This window comes from Cetorhinus maximus, chromosome 1, assembly GCF_964194155.1.
Source record: "Cetorhinus maximus chromosome 1, sCetMax3.hap1.1, whole genome shotgun sequence".
Lineage (NCBI taxonomy): Eukaryota > Metazoa > Chordata > Chondrichthyes > Lamniformes > Cetorhinidae > Cetorhinus > Cetorhinus maximus.
Window position 1 is genome coordinate 17,348,884 of NC_135879.1, and position 19,127 is coordinate 17,368,010.

The 19,127-nt window shown below is 43.7% G+C and overlaps 1 protein-coding gene across 2 annotated transcripts in view; it reads left to right on the top strand.

The window, feature by feature from the left end:
- The window catches only part of LOC144677487 (neuronal vesicle trafficking-associated protein 1-like), a 52,930-nt gene that overhangs the window by 24,704 nt on the left and 9,099 nt on the right, over positions 1 to 19,127 (top strand). For both annotated transcript variants that reach the window (XM_078537597.1, XM_078537639.1), the window contains one exon: positions 5,111 to 5,227. In XM_078537597.1, the coding sequence (XP_078393723.1) occupies positions 5,111 to 5,227 (117 nt within the window). The remainder of the gene's footprint in view (positions 1 to 5,110; positions 5,228 to 19,127) is intronic.

Sequence of the window (19,127 nt, forward strand, 5' to 3'; positions counted from 1 at the left end):
AGCGTGTATCGTCTACAAGATGCACTGCAGAAACTCACCAAGGCTCCTCCGACAGCAGCTTCCAAACCCGCGGCCACTACCACCTAGAAGGGCAAGGGCAGCACATATATGGGAACACCACCACCTGGAAGTTCTCCTGCAAGCCACTCTGCATCCTGACTTGGAAATATATTGCCGTTCCTTCACTGTTGCTGGGTCAAAATCCTGGAACTCCCTCCCTAACAGCCCTGTGGCTGTACCTACATCACATGGACTGCAACGGTTTAAGAAGGCAGCTCACCACCACCTTCACAAGGGCAACTAGGGACGAGCAATAAATGCTGGCCTAGCTAGCGAAGCCCTTGAATGAATGAAAAAAAAACTTCCACACAATAGTACACTTCTTTCCAGAACCTTCTCAACTCTCAGTTCCTCTCTTCTCTTGGTCTCTGTGTTCTTGAGGCTGCCATGTGGCCTCTGTCTTTTAGCTTCCTGTTGGTAATGCTTCAGGTCAAGGGCTACCAGGTCATAAGGACCAGCATTTCTTATCCAAAAATTACAATTGATCACTTTACAAGTGATACAAACACTTAAAAAACCTTTTAAAGCATTTTCAAAAACAATTACAGATTTCCCAAACATTTTAAAGTTGTTACACATTGCCCTTACTGTTACCGCTTCTGGATTAAAGGCTGTCACACTTCTGTGGGTTTCTGTTTGAGTTTTTCTCTCCATAGCAACCGGATTACATGGGCATATCTCCGAGCTGAGGTAAATCAAAACATAACCGTCTTATAAAGTTCAGCATTCATGACAATATGGAGTCAGTGTCTGCCAATAAGTCAAATTGATGGGCAATTAATCCGTTTACTGATTGCAATCAAATGAGGTCTGATAATGAAACTTGATCAGACCTCATGCTGCCTGCATTGGGCAGCAAGGCTGCCCTGCCCACCAGCCACCCTGATATATGTTAAATACAAAGATTGACCCCAATGTGTGTGATTTGCACTTGCCTAGGTTTTATGATGGGCATATTCAGGGCACTGCTCTGGTGCAAGTCTTAATACAGCATTCATTTGGAGAGTGTTCCTGTTTCTTTCAGAGTTTAATGAGTTTCGCCCTTGGCACTGGGCTAGCGCTTTGTCACATTAAACATTGGAGCAAAGCATAATATGCAGGTGCATAGGACCCAGACATAGCTTTTAAAACTGTTCCAGCTGAAGTTTAATGATATTAATCCTCCTTTTCTGTTTTTTATATTTGGTTTCTCAGCATTGCACCATTGCTGGTTTTGAGTGATATTTATTTCATTCCTTTTGCTTGGTTTCAACTTTACTGCTGGACATCACCATTCAGAACACTTATTCATACAGCCTGATGTAGCTTGCTCCTCCTTATCTCTGGATATTAACAATCTCCTGCCTCATATCAACATGAAACACAGCAGGAAATGTCCAATTTCAAACTTTGTTGCCAGCAGGACAGGGCACCCGTCCATTTCAGCTCCTGGACAGAAAATCCTGATCTCTGTGTTCCCACTGCTTGAAAAGAGATCACACTGGGAGTATGCTAGCTGTCTTAAATGAGGGGATAGTGGAAAATCAATGGAAAGTCCCTCTGTGTGCTGGGCAAAATAGGCTGGCACTGTTGGTGGTGGAATTTCAGCTTCCTAGTATCTTTACTAACTCCAGCCCATTCCCTGGCAACTGTCTGAAGTTGAACTAGACTATGTGTAACCTTGTTGTCGTAGTTGACCTGGGATGAGCACTGACCACACATCTACACTATCAATAAGACTGTCTATTTCCACCTCCCTAAGACTGCAGTAGGCAGAACTTCTGCCTCTCAATTGGGAAGAAGCCCTGCCTTGGAGAGCTGCTGGCCAATCAGATTGGCTGGTTCTCCAGTCCCTCCAGGAACAGCACTGCAGTGGCCGGAAGAGGCACTGCAAGAAGCTTCCTGAGCCTCTGTCCAAGGGAACCTGTAAAAAAGGTAATTGTCAGGGATCTGGGCAGGGAGGGTTGGGAAGGCCTGAGGGGGATGATCAGGGTCTCTGAGGATAGGCTGCAGGGGGCGGGAGGTCCGTAGGTCACTGGGCCTTAAGGGGAGGGTGTCTGCAGTCAGAAGGGGGCTTGCGATGGAGGTACCCACCCCCTCCCCCCAACCCCCGCCCAACCCCTTCCCCCCCGACACCCCTTCTTGCCCCAGATGTAATTCCCTTCATTTCTGGCTTCTTCCCGAGCTGTCATCTGCATGCCAGCTTAAATTGAGGCTGGGCTGGAAATGGCCCTTAAGTGGCCATTAAGTGGTCACTTAAAGACCTTCATTGGGGCAAGGGCGGGTCTTCCATCCGAGGCCCTGCCTGCTCCAGTGTGAAATTGCTCTGAGGTTGGAGCGGGCGGGAATCCAGAGGGAACCCTGTCCGTGCAATTTCGCGCTCCCCCGCCTCAAAACCCGCTTGGGGTGAGGGGGAAGCGCATAATCCTGGCCCTTATGTGGTTCAGTTAAAGCCCCTGTCAAATGCTTTGGGACGTTTTGCTCAGTTAAAAGTGCTATATTAATGAAAGCTGTTGTTAACCTTTGATAAAAACAAAAAGCTAAAAGCTACTGCGGATGCTGGAAATCCAAAACAAAAACAGAATTACCTGGAAAAACTCAGCAGGTCTGGCAGCATCGGCGGAGAAGAAATCAGTTAACGTTTCGAGCCTTCATGGCCCTTCGGCAGAACTGAAGCATAGTTAGAAGAAGGGAGAAATATAAATTGGTTTAAGGTGGGTGGGGTGGGGGTGGGGGGAGGAAGAGATAGACATTGAGGGTGTGGTCCTCTACATTGGAGAGACCAAACGCAAACTGGGCGACCGTTTTGCGGAACACCTGCGGTCTGTCCGCAAGAAAGACCCAAACCTCCCTGTCGCTTGCCATTTTAACACTCCACCCTGTTCTCTTGCCCACATGTCTGTCCTTGGCTTGCTGCATTGTTCCAGTGAAGCCCAACGCAAACTGGAGGAACAGCACCTCATCTTCCGACTAGGCACTTTACAGCCTTCCGGGCTGAATATTGAATTCAACAACTTTAGATCTTAAACTCCCCCTCCCCCCATCCCCCCATCCCCACCCCGTTTCTTTCCCCCCCCCCTTTTTTTTCAATAATTTATATAGATTCTTCTTTCCCCACCTATTTCCATTATTTTTAAATCTAAACTAAAACCTTGTTAGTCTTTCCACCCCACCCCCACTAGAGCTGTACTTTGAATATCCTGTCTTCCATTCTTAATTAGCACTTTTCTCAGACAAATGTCACCACCTTCGACACCTCTTTGACCCTTTTGTCTGTGACATCTTCTGATTATCTGCTCATCTCCACAATCACCACACCCTCAATGTCTATCTCTCTCTCTCTCTCTCTCTCTCTCTCTCTCTCTCTCTCTCTCTCTCTCTCTCTCTCTCTCTCTCCCCCCCCACCCACCTTAAACCAATTTATATTTCTCCCTTCTTCTAACTATGCTTCAGTTCTGCCAAAGGGCCATGAAGGCTCGAAACGTTAACTGATTTCATCTCCGCCGATGCTGCCAGACCTGCTGAGTTTTTCCAGGTAATTCTGTTTTTGTGTTGTTAACCTTTCTCTGTTGGCCATGACAGTATGAATATACATTCTATCCAAGCGTGTAATTTTAATAAATGCAATAAATTTCAAAGTGCAAGAATACACAATGTAAATTATAAAATGGTAGCTTGTTCTTTCATTCATAGATTGTAAACATTTGAACCCTGAAATTGCTGTGGGGTAATTTTTCATGGCAAAAAAGTGGCAGTTTGGGCCTTGGGTTCACTCAGACTCTGACTGAGAATGGGGGTCATTTGCAAGGATTGGGGCGATACTCGTAAAAGTTTGGGAACCTTTTTGCAAAACCTCAATGGGACTCACACCAGCTTTTAGCTACAGTAGTGGAATCAATGGAAGGTCCATCTGTCAGCTCCTAGTATCCACTCCATGAAGCAGTATTGTAGCAGAACTAGTTGTGACTTGTGCTGCATTTTCTGGCATTTCTGACAGTTATGGCCCTAATAGAATTTCTGGTTTAATTTTGTTCTACTATCCAAAAACACAGAAATGTGCTAATTTGACTTTTCTATTATGCTGAAGAAGAGACATCTGGTTCTGAAGAAATGTCCTTGACCTAAAACATTAACTCTGTTTCTCTCGCCACAGACGCTGCCAGACCTGTTCAGTACTTCAAGCGTTTTCTGTTTTACTAGAAGAGACATTTGGTGTCTGGTGGGAGGTGGGGTTTGAGGGGGGGTGGGGGGGGGAGTGTGGACGCAGGAGGGAAGTGAGGGTGATGGGTGCACCCCTGAAGGTGTAATTTCCTGTGTTTATAAAATGATTTTTAATTAAGCTAATTAACTGAGTGTGAGACTGAGAACACTGCCTGTGTTAATTATTGAGTTAATGCCATAGCACAGCAGACACATGACAAAACAGAGTCTGGAGTGAAGATTCGATTCACATGATTTAACACACAAGATGATTTAAGACTGGTGGCAAATTGAGTTTATTTTTGAGCAACACTGGAGATGTCCCTAGGATTTCAGTAATGCACAAATGTGATTGGGTGAAGATTTCTTATTAAGCTCACTTGAGCAGAATACAGGCAACAGAGTGACCAGATTTTGTCCTGTCCTTAGAGAGACCATTCTGCGCTCGATAGCTCTAGTGGGAAGTCTGTTGGTTTATCAGGTCTGTCACTTGTGCTGCTTGCGTGGATCAATTTAAGGTATTGAAATAAAAGCATTGTACAAGAACCATGTTGTTTTGAGAATACTTTTTCCCGTAATATATTGGCACTAGTATATCAAACAACCCTTGTGATTACTGGTGATGTGTCTAAGATAAGTACAAACCTTTTGGATTTTTATGAACTCTTGTTCAAAAGTTGCACCTAAAATGGTTTATTTTACAAGTAGGAAGCACAGTACAGTGGAATTGACATTGTATATAATCAGGCTGTTGCTTGAACAGCTTTATCCTGTGGGGAGAAGGTAAGTGCATGTGTTATTTTAGCTGATATGTACTTACTTAGTAGGGCACATAACTGTGCCAAGCTGATTTATTTTCTCTTCCTTGTAGGTTATAGTTAAAACACGGGCAGAATACCAGCCAAGTCAAAAGAAAGGCAAGTTTCAAGCACCGAAAATTGCTGAATTTACCATCAGCTTCACTGATGGGGTTTCGGAGCGGTTCAAGGTAATTGCATTTGATTGAAGGAATTGTCCTAGTTTTCACAGCAACCCGATCACTTATTCTACATTACACTTCCTGGGCATTAAAATGAGATGGTCTGTTAAATGTGGGAAAATGAGTGAACTTCAAGGAATAACCCAAAGGCTCAGACAAGCTCCAAAAAGGCATGTGGTAAGAAGTGGAGATTATTCCTGTTCTCTGATTCCCCCAGATGTTTCCATCATCATCCTAGCTCTTGATTTTATTATGTACTTACATGCAATAATTTATTGTGTACTTTAGCTAATCTCTTGGTGGACTGGTTAAAACCTGAGGTTCACAAGTTTTATGCAGATGTAGCGCCCAGAACTAGAAATTAAAATTTGTAAGCATTGTGTGTTAAGGGAGGAGTGGGTTGGGACAGAACTGGCCTAATTTCAGATGGGATGTGACTGGACTGAAGCGTTTCCTAATGTCATTCCTGAACTGCCTGGCTCTAATTTTTAGGCTATGTCCCTGGTCCTAGTCCAACCAATGAAAGTAGGGTAGAGAGAAACTATCAGTTCCCCTTAACATATTGAAAAATTTGATCAAATCACCCCTTAATCTTCTAAATTGCAGGGAATACGACGCAAGTTTGTGTAATCTTGGCTCAAAATTTAACCTTTGGAGACCAGTTACCATTCTGACAAACCTATGCTGCACTCCGTCCATGGCCAATATATTTTTCCTCAGGTGTTAGTGCCCAGAACTGCTCACTCCAGGTGCCTGGATAATACGGGGGATGAATGGGGGTGGGGGTTGGATGGCACATCCCCCTGAAAAAAAAATGCCCGACCCCACCCCGTGGCAATAAAGCGCTATGGGGGATGGATAACGAGGGCTGAGCGGGACTTGTGCCCAAGTTCCACCCTCTGGGACCGATGGCCAGTCAGTCCCGGCAGCATCACAAAGGCACCAGTCGCCACTGCTGGGACTGCAGCAGAAGGAGAAGGTGGATGCCCGAAGCAGGTTAAGTCTGGGATCTTGGGCCAGGAGGGTTTGGGTAGGATAGGAAGAGGGGCCAGTGGGGGGAGGAGGGGATGGTTTTAAGAGTGGGAGCGGTTAGGAGGGAAGTGGTGGTTTGACCTTGGGGGGGTGGGGGGCGGGGGGGGTTGTGGTCAGGGGGGCCGCCTGTGATCGGCAAAGGGCAGCCCCGAAGTGCGAACCCCCTCGCCCCCCCCACCTTCCTTCCCGCCTTTTAACCGTGGCAGCGTATTATCGGAACCAACTGGCTTGATAACGAGCCTAGTTGGCCCTTAAGTACTTATTTAAACATGGTGGGCGGGCAGCCGATTTTGGCACTTGCCCATCCTTTTGTATACGGGGGGTATGTAGAACGGTGACTGGGTGGGAGCCCGACCTATTTCACGTTCCCCTTCCGTGCGGAACATGCCTGCTGGGGCACATAAAATTCAGCCCCAGGTGTGGCCTAACCGGGCTTTGTATAGTTGTGGTATAACTTCAATCCCCTTGTATTCTAGTCCTCTAAACATAAAGGCCAGCATTCCATTTGCCTTTTTCATTATTTTCTGTACTTCGTGACGTTTTAATAATCTGTGTACCTGAACCCCTAAGCCTCTTTGGGCCTTCACTGTTTTTCACTTTTCACCATTTAGAAAGTAATCAATTCTATTTTTAGGTCCAAAGTGGATGGCCTCACATTTGCCTACATTGAAATCCATTTGGTGCGGTTTTGCCCATTCACTTAATCTATTGATACCTTGAGTATTGCTGAAAAAGAGACATGTTTAAGCTTTTCACTTTGCTTTTATCAGGACGCTTCACAAGAATACAAATCTAAGGGGAAAACAACAATTTACACTGTATGTGAAGAGAGTGCTGATTGGCTGGCAAGTGGTGTTGCCATGGAGAATGCACCAGTGATGGTGAATAACAGTTAACTGCCAAGCACTGTTTTCAAACAATATCTCATTGTGATTTTATGTTTCATTTTACACTGTTTCTATTGCAACCTATCTTTGTGTCACCGGCAAACTTCTATATGCTGCTTTCTATCCTATCACCTATGTCATTGATACGTACAATGAATAGCTGTGGCCCCAACATAGATTCCCGTGTGATGGTCACATCTGCCATTAGAGTAGCTACTTATTATTCCTCCTCGCTGTCTCCTGCCACCAGGCCGATTTCTGAACCAAGTCGATAATTTGCCTTCTATTCCATGAGCTTCAACCTTAGCTCACAGTCTCTTATGAGGGACTTTATCGGATGGCTTCTGAAAATCCATATAAATAGCGCCCATAGACATTCCCCTGTCCGCTATTTCAAAGCAATTTTATCAAGCTCATTAATAACCTACCCTTTACTATTTTAAAAATAAGGGGTCGCCCATTTAAACCGGAGAGGAGTCCAATTATTTTCCCTCTGAGGGCTGCTGAGTCTCTGGAACTCTTTTTTTTCCTGAAAAGGCAGTGGAAGCAAAGTCTTTGAATATTTTTAAGGCAGAGGTGGATAGATTCTTGGTAAGCAAGGGGGTGAAAGCTTATTGGGGTAGGTCAGATGCGGATTTGAGGTTGCTATCAGATTAGCCGTGATCTTTTAAATGGCGGAGCAGGCTCAAGGGGCCGAATGGCCTACACCTGCTCCATGTTTGTAAGTCCGTATGTACTATTCCTTTCTGGCTCTGAAAATGTTGATGGTGTTCACTCACTCTAACCTTACTTATAGATGTTAGCAATTTTCCGACAACAGATATTTGGCTAACTGGTCTCTTTAATTCTCTGGTTTCCTTCTCTCACCTTTCTTAAATAGCAGAGAAATGTGTAACTTTTCAATCTAAAGCAACGATTTCTGCAAAGGGAGAACTTTGGAAGATTATTGTCAGATCATCTGCAATGCTTCCTTTAAAACCCTGGGGTGGAAACCAGAACGGCCTGATAATCTTTATTTAAATCGGTGGACAGTGGACAGTAGAGCAAGCATGTCATTTTCTGACTACAACTTCCTGCAAGATGGCTCCTCACCTGTCAATCAACCCTTATATTTACACTGGTAACAATAATGAGTTCTGGGGATAATCAGTGTGGTGAAAGAGGGCATGGTCTGGTCTGATCAGTGTTAGTCATTGTTCGGGCTATATATTGTGCATGAAATGCATTTTTGTGTTCCACATTCTATGCTTCACATTTTTATCAAATGTATCTACTTTTCCCAACTTTGCAAACAACATATGAGAAAACTTGGCAGGAAGGTTTTAACCTTACCCGCCTTGCAAAACTGGACAGGTGGGCATTTCACTGTCCTGGATTAGTTTACATGGCAGAAGACCGCCCAGATCCTGCTCCTTTGATCTTAACGGAATGTGTCAGGACACATGACTACTCTGTCTGCCCAAAGCTGGCAGGGCCCTAATTTCAACATCGACCCTCTGGGGCACGCACTGCATTCTGGTTGAAAATCTTTATGATGAAGATTCAAAGACTCCATTTTTCCTTCTAACAGCAACCTGCACCTCAGTTGGGCTCCGACAGCCATTTTAAATCTGTGCTGAGTGGGGAAGCTTTCCTGCCAGGTGTGCGTGAAGAGAATCATGAAGCTAAAGAGGCCCTCCATTAATGTTTTTAACTTTCCCTGAGGAAAGTGTATTTCTTATGTTCACTGGACTCCCGCTTCCCCACACTTAACTGAGTGCTGACTGGTGGTCCCTTTCCTGGGGGTCAGTAGCCACCTATTGCTGGCAACACGTTACTGAATCCCCACAATTGAAAAATCACCTCAGCCGGAAGCAGCTAAAACCTCTTGGGAAAAGCACCGTCAGATACAATTTCACCCCACCCCCCCCTTAGTTCCAGATACTGCCTTCTAGGTTGCTGTGAACACACTGGGGAACAAGATTTTGTTGTCTGAATAGTGAGCCTGCTGTATATCAGAATGACTTAAATACCAAATGAGAATCTCCTGGGCTTCCATATGGATACGAAACTCAATATATCTGTTTGGTTGAAATTTAATTTGTGTGCTTGTTTGGGCTATAATATGAATTGGTATCTGTAGGGAACAGTATATGGCCCTTAAAGTGCTCTGCTATTGTTACCCTGCAAATGATTCGCATTGATGATCTTATCTTAAAGACTGTTTATTTGGAACTACAATTACTTTCATGAAGAAGCCAATTAAAAACTTCTTGCATCCTGTGTTTGAAAGGCCTGATTTTTAACTACTCCACTCGAGCCAATTTGTTTCCATCTGTTCTCACTTCCATTACAAAATTTATAATGGCGAGAATGTGAAAAATAGAGACTACTGCTGGTATAATCTGTGCCAACGTGATACTTGTGTGAACTCAGCATGGGACTCCACCTTTCAGGTGCCCGGGCTTTATGCCAATGTCTTATTGGCTCAGATGACACAAAAGTCACATCAGTACTTTGTCAGCTTCAGAGAATTCCTGAATGATTGGCATAGTTGAGATTTCAATTCGATGCCCTTGCTATTTTTTTTCAACAGTTCTCTTGTCTTCGTCATGCTTGGATTGAGAGAGGCGCTTCCCACTGGATAGATGATTTATAAGAAATTGTAGGCCAGGCTCAAAGAAACCTTTTGCAGATGAATTTCACCATTTCCAGAGTGTTAGGAGGTGAATTTTCCTGCAGATTCTGTGCTAGCGAGACCCATTTTGCATAAAGCTGACATTCCTAGTAAGTGAAAGCCTTGGTTCAGTGGTAACCTTCTCCCTCGAAGACAAGAATGTTATGAGGATTAAGTCCCATTCCAGAGGTTTGGTCACATAATCTAGCCAACACTTCAGTGCAATACCTCAGTAATGAGGGAGTGCCGTCTTTCATTTGCTGTTTTTCAGAAGAGACATTAAAGTGAAATCCCTATCTGATTGTTCAAGTGGACATAAAATATCCCATGACGAGGGGGATTGTCTTGGTCAATATTCCTCCCTCAACCAACATCACTAAACTGATCAGCTATCTCATTGCTATTTATGGGAGCTTGTTGTGCATAAATTGGCTGCTGTGTTTGCTTACACGACATTGACTGCAATTCGTTGGCTGTGAAGGTCTTTGGGACGCCTGCCCGATTGGAAGTGGAATCTGTTAGTTAGGCTGACTTCTGGATGGGGAAGCTGTCAAAACAAAACTATGAATGTGGAGTCAAAATTCCAAAGCATGCAGGTAAACACAAATTACCTGGTTTTCTGGCAGAAACTCCGTCCCTCCACCTACATAGCCTCCCCGTCAAAATTCAGCCTATGATGTCAACCTTTGTGGTTTTTGCACTTCTCAATTTGAACCTTATGAGTGTGTTGAAAAATGATTTGAACATTTTCCAAACTACCAATTTTATGTCTATAACTTCAGCAGGAACCAAAAAAATATTTGATAATCCACAATCTGACTTTCTACTAGTCTCTTGTCTATTTTAATTTTCCTTCCATTCCTTGGTTGACATTTTATTTGACTCCCACCTCTTTTCGTTGATTGCTTTCCTTTATTTTTAGAAATAAATCTTTCTTGACTTAAGATTAGCCCTGACCTCCCTATCCAAACCCTACTATTCTTCTCCTTGTTCTCATAGAATTTATTTCATACTCCCGAAGGTCGTCTTCAAATGTTTCATTTTTTGCAGTTTAAATTTCTAGCCCCGTTTCTCAATTGATCCTCTGAAAAGTTCTTTGCATTGTCTACCATTCCAAGGATTTTGTTCCTTGGGTGTGTAGAAAATTGTGCACTGAGATAAATTTGTTTTATTGGTTAGCATTCAATAGGCCAGGAGATGTATACAGAACCTTTCAGCCAATCTTAGAATACCTATTCCTACTCTCTAATCCATTCTCTTTTCAGCCCTCTTCTGGGACTGCTGCTTCCTCAGGCTAACTTTCCCTCATGAGGCTGGGATTAGGCATTGACTTCACACCACAAAGTTAATATGCATCGGGGTCTGATTGACGGCACCAGATCCTGATTTTTACAAGCTAAAGAAGCTCCAGCCTACTGGTAGTGAGGGTGTTGCATGCTGCCAAAGCCCATGAGTTAGAATATTATCTGGCTTGAGGACAGAATCAAGCCAGAGGGAAGGTGCAGCTATGATATTAACCCCTCTCATGCTCCAGTCTTGTTGGGTGCAGGAGTTTAAAATCAGCTCCATTTTCACTCACTACTAGAATCATTCTAGTGAATATTTCAATGACTCCAGCACCCCTCTGTTTTGTTTGACATGCGTGTGCTCTCGTTGTTAAGCCCGTGATTCCTATCTGGTTGCCTGCTGTATAATTGTGCACTGCATCACCAAGATGGGAATGAATGAATCTCTCCAGCTGTACATCCCTTTTTCTAATACCAGATCATGTCACATTCACCCAGCTATGCTCGCTGATCTACATTAGCTTCTGATCCAGCAATGCCTCGATTTAAAAATTCTCTTCCTTATTTTCAAATCCCTCCACGGATTTGAACCTCCCCATCAGTAACCTCCTCCAGCTCGACAACTATGTGAGACCTCTGCATTCCTCCAGTTCTGGCCTCTAGCACACCACTTCACCATTGGTGGCCTTTCCCTCAGCCCCTTAGGCCTAGGCCCAGGCCCTCAGCTTGAAACCCTTCCCTAAATCTCTGCCTTTCTACCCCTCTCTCTCCTCTAAGAGAATCCTCATAACCTACTTCTTAGACCAAGCTTTGAGTCACTTGTCCTAATATCTTATGTGCCGTAGTGTCAATTTTTTGTCTGATTAAAGCTTCTGTGAAGCCCCATGGAACATCTTTTTTGCATTTAAGATGCTGTATAAACGCAAGTATTTGTTCCTATAATGAATTTCATGCAATAGTCCAATTGTCGTACTAAAAATTCAGCCTCACTTTTTGCTCTTAATATTCCTGTCCCTGTTCTTTTTCTCAAAGTGTATTTCATCACATTCCTTTGGGTTTAATTGTATCTGCCATTTATTTACTCACTCTGCTAATCTTTATATGTCTTTCTGAAACTTCTGCATTCTACCTAACAGTTTACTATAGCACAAATCATCAGCAGATTTTGGTGCCATCTGTCATGTACTTGTTATCCAAATAATTTATTTGAAAGGTAACTAAAAATGTTCAGGACAGATTTCTAGGCCTGGGTTCTCATCACCAAGGTGGGTAGCGGCAGTCGGGAAAAATCCCGGCTAAATCCGCTTGCATGGGGAAAAAGTGCCCGCAAAGTTGGGTCAGTTGACCTGAAAGAAGTCGGGGGCAGCCTCAGAGGCCGCTGGATGCGGAGGCAGGCTGTTTAGAAGACCCACCTCGGTGCTATGGGACTTCATCCCAGTTAAAATAAAAACAAAAAGGCCCTCCACCCCCACAAACTCCCAACGCCTCATCCATGCCATCTCATATGTCCTGAACAGGCTGTCACTCCTCCCATTGGCCCTCGTGCTCTATGCCAAGCTGTGCCCCCAACCTACCCCCTCCCCCCACCCCAATGGCCCTTCATGCCTCCTACGCAATGCTATAGCACTTCCATGCTCATTGGTTCCGTTGGCCAGAATTTTTCCCTCATTGGGCATGCTTGGCAGGAGTGGGCAGAGGCGGTCGGGAAGCTGACCGCCGCCCGCGATCGGCTGCGCACCGTGATTTCACGCGGGCGGGCCGATTAAGGCCCACCCTGCATGGATCACGAGCAGCAGTGCTCAGCGCTACCTGTGCGGGCAGGGGGAGGAGGGAGAGCGGGCCTAGCACGCAGTTCGTGCATGCGCCTGAAAGAGCGCTTCCATCTCCGAGGCGCAAAGCTGCCTCAGGGAGATTGAAGCACTTATTTAAAAAATTAATAAAGACAGTAAAAAATTTTTAAAACATGTCCCCTCATGAGATGGGACATGTTTTTAATTCCAAAATAAAGTTTTTATTTAATGTTTATTTGCATTAGGAGACCTCATTCCGCTCGTGGATGAGGTTTCCTAAAAAATGTAAAGGCTGCTTGACCTTTCCGCCAACCGTAAGGTTGGATGGGCAGCGTAAATTTGAATTTAATTAGCTTGTTAATGGCCTTAGTGGGCCTTTTAATTATTGGCGGGTGCGCAGTCGATTCCAGCACACGCCTGCTGAACTAAATATTGTATGAGTGCGCAATGACGTCGGGACACACGCCCGATGTCATCGTGCGTCATTTTATGCTCAGGTCTGTTGGGCGCGTGCCTGCACGCCAAGTGTAAAATTCTGCCCATAGCGTTTAGTCGGTCAATGAACCCTATAGTGACAATCGGATGTGTTTAAGAAAAATTCTTTTTAAAAAAAGTTATTCATTCATTATTTTCAACTATGTTTTAAAAAGGCCTTTCATTACAGCCCAATATAAGTTTCAATTATAAAGACCCCTTAAAGTATCAATAACAGAAACTGCAAGTACTTGAAACCTCTTAACCTTTTGTAAATAAACATCATGAAATTGACAGCAGAGAGCCAGAGCTATTAATCGAGCAATGCCTTCCCTGGGGATCAGCTGTTTCATCAGAGTAATGGATGTCTGGGCTCTCAGCCAAGAGTACACAATGAAACTTTGAATAGGGGGCATGAGGAGGACCTTTTGAACTCGTCTTTTAAAACATCCCCTCATGCAGACTATGACACATGACACCTCTGAGGTGCTTTGAACCACAACTCTTTAAAAACCCTGGCCCGATTCCATGAAAATTGCAGAGGACTAGGATATGCCTCTCTACTTAATGGAACCAGCCAGGCCAGGAGTGCTGAGTGTGGCCTTGTGAACCAGCCGCACCCCTAAAAGGCACTTCTGAAAATCGCACAGACCGGGATCAGGATTCCCAGAATCGGGATCCGCCTGCCATTTTTAAAGGGCCACTGAGTCATCATGACTTGGCAAAATTCCAGGTCCTACTGCCCACATCCCACCAAGCCAAAACACCCTTTTTATGTCTAACCATTGCTTTCTGTCCTCTAGTGATCCTATTGATGCTCTCCATGGCTACATGCAGAGGAGATTTACTGGAATGGTACCAGAGATGGTGTTGGGTTCAGGCAGGATTTGAGTCTGGTATTTATGTTGGGATGTTGACCCCATGGATTTTCCAGGCTCTGCTTTTATAGTGTTCAGTTAAATGAATGCACTGATAATCATACAGACACACGAGTTTACACTGGGGTTTTTACTGAAGTTACAGTTGGAGAACCCACTGACAAAGAGAGGTAGAAAGGCAGGGATTTAGGGAGGAGAAACAGCAAATAGACATGGTAACCCTGGCTGATAATTTTTTGCCTTTATCTGAAAAAACTGAGGCCGATAGTAGTGCTCTCACTATCGCTCCTGCAATATTGAACAAGAAGAAAACCCGAGAAGTAATAAGTTGCTGATACTAAGCTGGAGTTTAAAAGCCTTGCGATATAGAAAGCAGGAACAATAGGATTTTCACAGTTTTGCCGTCATTGCAAAAGAGAGAAAAGAAGATTGCATTGTGATTTTCAAACACTGAGGTTATCAGGTGGAGGATGAGCTTGTAGACTGGTGTAGGCTGGTGTATTTGGAGCATGGAAGAAACAAAAGGAGAAATTCAGACTAGTATTTTATCTTTTAGCTTATCTTCACACTTTTTTTTCCCCTCTTTGGGGAATAGTGGTTGGAAGGATTCCCAGGCTGAATATCAGCCCGTTGAACCACATCATGAATGTTCCTTCCATGGCCAGCAAATCCTGGCATGGGACTTGCACCCGAAGCTTCTGGCCCAGAGGTAGAGATGCTACCCACTTCACGACAAGATCACCTAAAGTATGGATAAAATAGAGATGTAAAAAGGTTAAGAGGTTAGAGATGCAAGGCATTAACTATTAGCATTATTTTGTATTCTTTGCAGTTCGAGAGATATGTTAGCAAAATGGGAGCAATATTTGAACTTCGGATGGACTTGGGCATAGAGAGCAATAAGAGAACAGTTGGCCCAACAATGGGGTCCTATGCAAACATTTTAACCTGGGTGCGCGATGTTCAAGTTACAACTGAATAGGGAACAGATTATTACTTTGACTGGTTTACCATTTCCTCAAGATTTACAACCAGGGACAGTATATTTGGTGTCACTCATAAGCACTCACCACAATAATGACCAAAACATCTGTATTTAAAGCATTCGCAGTTAAATTAGTGGGAAAACCTGGAGGATGGCGGGTTGCTTTCTGAATAAGAATTTATTAAGGTTCTTCCACTGTCTACGTGCAGGTTTTTGCATGTCTTGCTCGCTTTAGATGCCGCAATGATAAATAAACTCAACGGGCAAATGATTATAAATTTTACAGTGAATCTTGGGCAAGTTGATGGAAGTCTGTTGTTTGGTGCCTCACTGTGCGATAGCAGAAGTCCAACTGTGCTTTGACAGTTCGCCAAGACAAACTGTAGCAGGCCTTTGGGTACATGGTGCCTCTACCACAGTCTTTACCCCCATATGAAAAGCACCTTCTTGAGAGCTTTTCCTGTTCAACTGTGAAGTAGCAGACAACCGAGTCTTGTGAATGCGGAGACCATGGGGATGAATTCCTATGTGAATTATTACAACTATGAATAAACCCTTTCCATGAAAGAAATTCACACAAATTTTGGCATATGTGGATAGACCTCACTATTTGCCTGAAATTGGGACATAAAATGCAGTCCCCTCCTTAATTCAAAGGTCTTTAATTTGTATAACCTGATCGTTCAAATCTTTTGAACATAGAGGGCTGTATCTTCTGCTCACTGACGCGGGGTGGGCGGGGCCCGCTCGCCGGCGCGCGGGGTGGGCGGGGCCCGCTCGCCAATGCGGGGCCCGCTTGCCGACACGGGGTGGCGTCGGGTGTGCGTCCCAACATCGCCCCGCGCCATTTAGATTTTCAATTTGGCGGGCGCACGGCCGAATCAGCTGAACCGTCAAAGGCCTATTAAGGCCATTAAAAAAGTAATTAAAGTGACTAATGGACCTGTCCGTCCAACCTTAAGGTTGGCGGGCAGGCCGGGAGCCCAGGCGGGCTCCTGAAAAAACATGGGTGGGATGAGGTTTCATGAGGTTATTAAAATTTGTATGAAATCTCTTAATAAAAGAAATTGACATGTCCCACCTCATGCGACAGTGGCACATGAGGGAACAGGTCATTAATTTTCTTCTCATCTTTATTTAATGTTTCAAACCTGAGCCGATCTCCCTGAAGCAGCACTTTGCCTCAGGGAGATCTGTGTGCTCTTTTGCGCGCATGCGCTTCCTGACGGACATCACGCTGGGCGGGCCTTAATTAGCCCGCACACATAAAATGGTGGCACACCCCTGACCGGGGGGGGCATCGATCAGGAACCCACCTGCCTGCGCCCGGTCCCGCTCCCGCACGTCCCCCCTGTTGGGGGGAAAATGTTGCCCATAATTCCCATTTTGCTGTATTATTTGTCAGATAATTCAAATTTTGTTAACACGAGGAAACTTTAAATTATCAGTAGACAGAAAACATTTTCTCAAACACATTGCTTAACGTTCAATCTGAGATTTGCCATGGAAACAGGATCCATTCTACTAGAGGATGTAGATTCAAGTCAGATCTCAGCTGATGAGAATGTAGTCTGACATCATAAAATGGTGCTGTTAAATGCGCAGAAAAGATGTTGCTTATTATTCAAGCTGGTTTGTGGCAACATAGTAATGTGTCTAATTTTTGCAAGGGATTATGTTTCCAAAATGAAACTCAAATGTAATTTCCACGGTCAGGGGTTTCATTAATATGTTTTAAGAATTGTCTGTGATTTTGTGAGATGAAGCATGAATTTATTAAATAAAATCTGTATCATATGCAATTTAAATACAGCTAAATATGTAATGTGACCAATGAACACTGAAGTTGTGGATTTAGTTTTCCTTATTCAATCTGTACCAGATATGGCATTTGGAACAATGTAAGCTGGCAGAACTCAATTTTATGTGTGTCTGCATACTTCTACATGATGACATTTTGTGTAAGATGTTTAGAATGTGCCATAGTTGAAGGTAAGCAAGGTGAACTCAAACAGTCACACATACATTTTTTTGTTGTAACTCCATTCTTTATCTGGCATTAAATTGAAGTGCACTTAAATTTCACTCCGTAGTAGGAAAGTCATCGTGAGTCCTCATAATGGCACTTTTAGTGATGAGTGGCTCAGCTGAACATATGCTGAGATGCTACAGTCAACTCTGGGTACCAAATTTTGATTGCCTTCTAGAAAGTGGTTGTCCTGATCAGCACACAATAATATCCAGGAATGCAGTCAGAAAGAGGGAAGATTTAGATGCGCAAGGCGTGCTGAAATGCTGTGATAAATCCAACAATAACGGGATCAGTGAGCCCACTGGTAGGAAAATATAATTTCCCGTAATGGATTTTCAGTGAGTGACTCCTGCATGTCATCTGGAATATGCTGTAGTCAGGCAGGCTCATGACATTGCTGGATTGATTGGGATGATTTTAACATGGATAGAAATACAGCTGTGGAAGACCCTGTAGCCAAGCATCAGTGCATGCATATGGTATGAATCACATGGCATCAAGCTGGCACTTTTGCTCTATGCCTTACGGTGACTACTTGTTACATCTAGGGTCAGACTATGCGCATGTTTTACAACTGTCTCTTCAATCGCAGGGGACGATTTTGATGCAAGCTGTCAATATTCTTTAGATGATGAGCAGTCCTTGGCATATATCTGCATCGAGCACTAGAGATCCAATAATATAGACTAATAACTAGGCCAGGGCACAATATTTTTTTCTGTGCCTGTCGTCCGTCTGTACTGGCAATGTCACGCATTATCAAGGTTAACTGGCACTTATATAAACGTTTATTAGGTAAAATAATTTGAGGGCTTCTGGCAATTTAAAACTATTTACAGAGAATGTGGTCTGATCAACATGAAGCATCACTTTACCCACATCCAAACTATATAGCTTCTTTTTAAAGAAGCCTAAGAGAAGGGCTAAGGCTTATAGTGCAGGCTATAAGGCTGTAAAATGGGACAAAAAAATGATATGAATCAAAAAAGCGATGATTTCGATTTTAAATGCCATCAGCTTGCAGAAATAAAGCAAGTTTGGGGTAAGTTAAATATCCCTTGTACCATTCAGTTATAAAATTGAACTACAGCTATCCATTTTGTCAGTTTAACATTGTATGTCACGTTATGTTAACTACTTGGTTCATCTGTCCATTAAGTAGGATGTGGTTATATTACTACCCTGCCTTCAATCATTAAATCACTAAAGCACAAATCACCTGCCCAAAACTCCACCTTATTGGTGTACAACATCTTCTCTGAGGTAACATTTCTGCTGAAGACCAATTTTCTTTTTTTTCCTCAAAACTGAGCTCCCTTTCTGTGGAGTCTGATTCGAATAGTTGTGAGGCTTGTTAATTAAATGTGCCAGAATTAAGATATCATTCCATAAAACGACAGCTTTACTCAGTGAAAGATTAAATTTGATGCAATTTGATGCACACCTCCCTCAGGTCTTGGCCATTCTTGCATCTTCATGTGTTTCCTCTCTGTTGAAATTGAGGTTAGCATATGGTCTCTCAGCCTACCTAATTTTTTCAGCAAATTATGCAACTATTTCTGTCTTCCGTCTGTCTGGTTCCATTGCTGTCTATCCAATCGTAACCAGAGAATCTTCTACAATGGCTTCTGTTCCCATCCCTGCGCTGTCGCCTCTGGAGTGCCCCCAAGGATCTCTGCTTAGTCCCTTACTATTTCTCACTCACCAACATTTGGTCCAGCAGTGCCCCGATTTTAAAATAGGATGGCTCATTTTCGCCTGCTTCAGTAATCCCACGGGATTTCACCTAGTCAGACAGCTTGAAGTTTTTTTTAAAAAAAATTGTTTCATGGGATGTGGCATTACTGGTAAAGCCAGCATTTGTTGCCCATCCCTAATTGCCCTTGAAC